The sequence below is a fragment of the Rhinopithecus bieti genome, unplaced genomic scaffold, assembly GCF_001698545.2.
Source record: "Rhinopithecus bieti isolate Rb0 unplaced genomic scaffold, ASM169854v2 scaffold_32740, whole genome shotgun sequence".
Lineage (NCBI taxonomy): Eukaryota > Metazoa > Chordata > Mammalia > Primates > Cercopithecidae > Rhinopithecus > Rhinopithecus bieti.
The window spans coordinates 166,853-173,302 of record NW_016814617.1 but is presented as its reverse complement, the minus strand read 5'-3'; the positions used below and the strand labels follow the sequence as shown (position 1 = coordinate 173,302).

Here is a 6,450-nt window from a genome sequence, read left to right as displayed (position 1 = left end):
AAAGAAAAGAAAAGAAAAGAAAAGAAAAGAAAAGAAAAGAAAAGAAAAAGAAAAAAGAATTAGCCGGGCATGGTCCCAGCTACTCTGGAGGCTGAGGTGGGAGGATTGCTTGGGCTCTGGAAGTTGAGCTGCAGCAAGCTGTGATCATGCCACTGTACTCTAGCTTAGGGGATAGAGCAAGACCCTGTCTCAAAACAAAACAAAGTTTTTTGAATGATATGATTTTGTGAAAAGTGAATAAAGATAGTAGTTTCCACTAAAGCCATAACATATTAGGCATTTCCATGTATCAATATTAAATTAAATGAGCTACTGTTAATGGCATTGAATGCCATAAAGTACTTGCCTTTTCTTGGCATCATTTTTGGTGAATGAGGTATATGAGAAGTCTCATTTCAGCAGCCCTGGAGGATGCTGGTTGCTGGTGTGATGATTTAAGCACATCATTTGTAATTCCCCTCTGTGGTCAGCCTAGTCTGAGAGTGTGCTGTTGGGAGACTAGGGTGCTTATTAGGATCTCTCTTCTGTGCCCTGCCATGACTTTGGCAACTCAGATGGCTTAGGGAGGAGCTTAATTTATTACTGATTATTAAATTACATTCACAGTTTATTATTGTTACAGGGGCTTGACAGTAGTGAGTCAGCTTTTGGAGTGAAGTGTGGGCTCTTAGCGATGGCATTTCAGGCACTCTTGGATGCCCTTTTCAGACATTCCCCTTGGAACTCACTGCCTTCATTACCTTTGTGACATTTTAGTTTTTTTCCTGCTGAATGTGGCTCTTTTTCTTCTGGTTTAAGGAACAACCTTGTATTATCAGCCTGGCCTCCTGTATGGTGGATCTGTGGAACATGACTGTAGCGTCCTTCGTGGCATTGGCTATTACCTGGAGAGTCTTCTTTGCTTGGCTCCGTTTATGAAGCACCCGTTAAAAATAGTTCTACGAGGAGTGACCAATGATCAGGTTGACCCTTCAGTGAGTATTGAGAACAAACCGTGGTGTGGTTTTTGTTTTGTCTCTTGTCACAACCCGACTTGTGAGAAAAAAGTTCCTCGTAAAGCAGTTTTATTTCAAATGTATATTCCTTTTGTTATTTACCTTGAGATTTAGAGGTTAATCACTCTAGGACACAGATGAACCAGAACTTAGGGTCATCAAATTCAGGACTATTGTTAACAGTTACCAAGGCGCCTTTTGTTGTTACCTAAGAACCTTCAAAACAGTTGCTCGCAGTCATAGTTGACATGAACTATAGTTCTGTTGGCTGTAGTATGTCAGAGTGGAGTTTTTGTAAGGTCCTGTGGTAGCTGAGGCTAGAGGGCAGCCTATCAAATTTTGGGCAGGAGATCATAGTTCCTTGGCATTGCTACAGCATAATCTTGACTTACCCAGGCTTCAATCATAAACTCAAGGGCTTTTGTTTTCTGAGAAGAGTTTGCAGATAGAAAAAGGGCATAAAGTCAGGAAAGGAATGTGTGAGCTTTGATAGTTTGTGGGTGTCAGCAAGCTTTTCATTTTTATTTTATTTTTTTCACCAAGGGCCATGCCAGAGCAAGCTTTTTATTAAACATGCTAATTTTTCTGCAGATATGGAGAGAATGGTTTAATATCAAGCAAAACTTTTTATTATGATCACAACTGTCTTCGTGCCATTCTAGGATGAAGTGTGTGTGTGTGTGTGTGTGTCAGAGAGAGACAGAGAGATTAGAGAAGTCTAGAGAAGTCCTGCCCAGGCCTTCCTCCCTTGTAGGGAGGGGTGGATTCCCTGCTTTTGGATGCTCTGCTGTCAGAGAAGATACCTTAAAACTGATGGCCATGATGCAAAGTCCAGACAGAGGTAGTATGCTTGTCTTTACCATTACAGGCCAAGACCAATGAATGGGTAGCTTCTGAGGCAGAATGTGAATTATGTAGCTTTTCTACTCAGGGAGGACCAATGAGATGATGCTGTGAGCCCCAAAGTAGAGACTGCTGGTATTCCCCAAGATACCTACTAGGGTATAAACGTTGTTAGTATGTTCTTAGGCAATAAAAACTTATTCTTCATTTCTTGGAAATTTAGCTGCATAAGCTCTTTTTCCTAGGATACTGAGTATAGTACAAGATCTGGAATTCTTAAGCTGTAAAGGAATGTTGCGTAAACTGTTTAGACTATTTAATTAAGTGATTTTTTTTTTTTTTTTTGCATTTTCTAGAAGACTATAGGAAATGAGTTATTTGCATAAAAGAATGAGAAGAGGTATAAATACCTTTAGGTTGGAAGAGAGGAAGGTGCCTCAAACAGTGGAAAAAGGCCCTGAAGTATACAGCAGTGTGTGTATCAGTTTTGTACTTTTTTTCTATACTTGCTGATTATCTTAAAAGCTTTTCTCACTGGCAATATTTTAAAAATTTTATATGTTAACATTGACAAAAGATCAGTTGATGAATTTCTCAGAAGTGGTACCCAAAAATCTGTTTTCTTATGCTGTAGGATTATCTGCTTTTGCCAGCTGCATGACTAAAATTACCTTGGTTGGTATCTGACTCCAGGCCAGAGTAAAATAAATATACCTAATCCTGAGTAAAGAGTGACATCTTCAGCTCATTCCATGGCTCCTTCATTTCTAGCTTCTTCTTTTCTGTGTGATTTCCTCATTAGTTCATGTCTGCCTCTACTCTCTGCATACAAGGATGAAATGAGTGATTCAGTCCTTAACAAACTCCTAGTCTCATGGGGTGGACAGCTGGGAACTCATTTAGGGAGATGATAAGGATGAATACCCTTGGGCTCTGATAGAGGTAGAAGCAAAGTGCTTAGTGTCAGAAAGGGTTTCTTGAGGAGGGAAAATCAGAGTCAGCCTGGGTTTTAGGAAGATAATTCTGGAGGTTGAGTGAAAGATGAATGGAGAGGTGATAGACTAGCTTGGGCATTATGGAGATGGAAGGAGAAAGGAAGGGGCAGATAGGACAACTAATTGGAGGCGGAGTGAGAGGAAGGGGCCATAGATGACTTCACAATTTCTGTCCTGGTTGCCATAAAGGATCATGATCGTAAAGATCATTCCCATTTGACAAAGAGAAGAGGAAAATTGCAGTAGGATAATGGGTGATGCTTTTTATTTTGGTCCTGTTCCCTGGAATGTTGGCAGCCTGACCATGTAAGGATTTCCAATTGGCAGTTAGAAATTATTGTCTGGAGCCTCGGAGACAGGTCATCAGAATCTTACCTGCTGATACTTTAAGCCTCTAGGAATATGAGATTGATTAGGCTGAGGCTGAACACTGGTGGGTTTGGCTGAATTCATCTTTCACGTGTTTTTCCTTTGACATGTACAGTGTGGCAGTGGTGGCGGTGGTGGTGGTGGTTGTTGGTGGTGTGTATATGTATCTGAATTGGTTGTTCATGTTTGAAACTCCAGATTTTACATTATAATAGGGCAGTGTGACAATACTGAATGGTGGTTCCTCCATGACAGCCATCAGTTGGAGGTGAGTAGCAGCTGCCTTTTTTGGATAAAGTGTGAGCCTTCAGCTGGACACAGGTCACAGCCGACTTCATCATTCATTTAAGCTTCCTCTCTGCCCTCCATGGGCATTAGAGTTTCTGCCCCGTGGTCCAAGGGACTGAGAATGGAAGAAGGAGAAATGAGTGTTTAAGGTGTGAGTGGGAGAAGAGGAGCTAGAGACAGAGTGACTGTGAAGATAGAAGTATTTGGAGAAGTCAAGCAGGAATCAAGTTCTAAGAAGTCAGGGATAATCCACAGAATCACTCTTTGCCGGAGTTGAGTCAGTTTCAGCAGTGAGACATTTTTATTGACCTTTGAGAGAACAATATCATTGGAATATAAGGACAGGAACAGACAGAGGAACGAGTAGGAACTAGAGCTATTGGAAAGTTAGGAGATTCTTTCAGAAGTTCTTAAGAGCTGAGGTTGGGAATTTTTTTTAGGCTAGGGGAAGTTTGAACTTGCTTGTAGGCTGAGGAGAAGCTGTAATGGAAAAGAAAAGAATTAAAAGAGCGGAGAGTCCTTGCCGAAGTCCAGAGGGGATAAGGATTGAAAACAGAGGTGATGGAATGAGTCTTACGAAGAGGAAGAAGACATTTGTTCCTTAGAGGCAAGAGAATAGAAAGTGGGGAGAAATTTTAAAGAGAAGAAAAGTTTTACGAGGTCTCCTGACTCTTAGTGGTGTGGCACCAGAGCTCCCAGTAATTATTTATTGGTGCCAACAAGCTGCTCCAATGGTGGGTGAAGATTCCATTCTTTTCCAATTCCCTCTTAGAGAAGAAAAAGAAGTACAATAATGTCTACCGTGTACTGGGCATTATTCTAGGTGTACATATGTATGTATGTGTATATCCATATTTCTTTAATTCTTCTACCAACTCAGTGAGGCGGGTGTTTCAGACAAGGTAACAGGAGAGCAGTTTTCTCCCTCCCCCCCCGCCTTTTTTTAAGCATAGATTGATTACATTTTTACCTTTTGATTGATTGACTGCACTGTAATGTTAATGCCTTTGCCCTGAGCCGCCACTTCGGTGAGAGCTTTGCCTTTTCTCTCTGACCTCAGAGTGGACCGATCAGTTTCCCTTAAGCAGAACTTGCAGGCCACCATCACTCTGCTAAAACTAGAATGTGCAAAGCTGCAGGAGACTGTAGAGTGTTCAGCCCCGCCTCTCATTTTACACAGGAGGAAACTGAGGCCCAGGAGACAGGGAAGTATCTAGGGTCTCACAGCCAGTGAGAGGCAGTGTAGGTCCCAAGCCCTTATCTGCTTTTCCTGCTCTTGTCCCACTGCACCAAGTTGCTTGTCCTCCATGTCAGATGGAGAGTGATAAGGGGACAAGACTACACCTGGAATTATCCTTGGACTTCTGGCTGAACTAAGTAAATTTGGCTTCACCTTTTGTGACTCAAGGTATAGGAAGGATGAGCCAGAAGGAAGGCTGTGTTTTTTCACCTTTTTTTTCCCTCAGGAGAGCCGGTGGCTGGCCAGAGTAACTGCAGCATTGCATCCCCTGCTTTTTCAGAATCTGACTTGGCCTTCTCCCCTGCTGCCCTTAAGCCTCAGCTGTATTCTTCTTTATCTGGCAATGCTAAATGCATATATTAAGTTTTTGAGTGTGCTTAGCTTTATTTTTTTATTTTTAGAGACAGGGTCTCACTCTGTCTCCCAGGCTGGAGTGCAGTGGCATGATCATAGCTCACTGAAGTCTTAAAGTCCTGGGCTCAAGTGATCCTCCCACCAGCCTCTCAAGTAGCTAGGGCCACAGGTGTGCACCACGCCCAGCTAATTTTTTTTAGTGGAGTTGAAGTCTCACTATGTTGCTCAGGCTGTAGCTTTAATATTTAAAATTAGCTAATCTTTAATGGTTTTCCTAGTTTCCCTTGCCCCACCTGATCCATTCTAAGCATGTTCTTAGGCCTCACAGGTCATTCCTACGTCTGGTAATTTTCTGATATCACAATATTTAGTTGCAGCTTCTTAGCCTATTAGAGTTGGTTGCAACTTGGAGATAGCTGGGCTTGAGCCCCTTGCCTTAGAGATAAGGAAATTCAGTTAGTTGTGATTTTCTTGTCTGAGGCAACATAGCTAATTAGAAGCAGAGCTGGGACCAGGACTAGGGCTTTTCCTATGCCTTCTGTGTGGTGCCCACCCTCACAGGTCCAGCTGACAGGTCCAAGAAGGGAACAAGTAATGGAGTAATTTTCTTTCCCATGTAGCAGTTGAGGCAACATTTGCCGACTCGTTAGATAACAGTACATGATTTGAATGTCATCTTTCTACCCTTATCAGGAATCCGCAAATGGATCAGAAAGACCCCAGACTTCCTAGGAGCTCGGAATGCAGGAGGAGATAACAGTAACACGCGGCAAAGTCTTGCCATTAACTGTGGATGTTGTCATTGTAGTTTTGAGTTTGTGCTGCTTCCTGTAGTTTGAGGCTATCATCACCCCCACTCCCCACTCCCATGTAAAACCATCACCTTCCCTTTAGCTGCCTGTGTGGTGCTCATCATTGGCATTCTTAGGTGAGCTGCTGAATAGTTCATTTGGTTTGCTTTGACTCAGAATGCTACCAGCTCTAAACATTAAATAACCATACTGGACAAATGTTAATGAAAATATTTTCTTCTGTAGCATTTATATCTGTAGGGTTCTCCAGGCTGGGCGTGGTGGCTCACACCTGTAATCCCAGCACTTTGGGAGGTTGAAGTGGGCAGATCAACAAGGTCAAGAGATTGAGACCATCCTGGCCAACATGGTGAAACCCCGTCTCTACTAAAAATACAAAAATTAGCTGGGTGTGGTGGCGTGCACCTGTAGTCCCAGCTACTCGGGAGGCTGGGCAGGAGAATTGCTTGAACCCGGGAAGCAGAGGTTGCAGTTAGCCGAGATCACACCGCTGCATTCCAGCCTGGGGACAGAGCAAGACTCCATCTCAAAAAAAAAAAAAAAAAAAAAAAAAA

General features: G+C 42.6%; 1 protein-coding gene across 3 annotated transcripts in view; it reads left to right on the top strand.

The window, feature by feature from the left end:
• Nucleotides 1-6,450, top strand: part of RCL1 (RNA terminal phosphate cyclase like 1) — a 69,483-nt gene that overhangs the window by 33,873 nt on the left and 29,160 nt on the right. For all 3 annotated transcript variants that reach the window (XM_017851487.1, XM_017851486.1, XM_017851488.1), the window contains exon 3: nucleotides 799-974. In XM_017851487.1, the coding sequence (XP_017706976.1) occupies nucleotides 799-974 (176 nt within the window). The remainder of the gene's footprint in view (nucleotides 1-798; nucleotides 975-6,450) is intronic.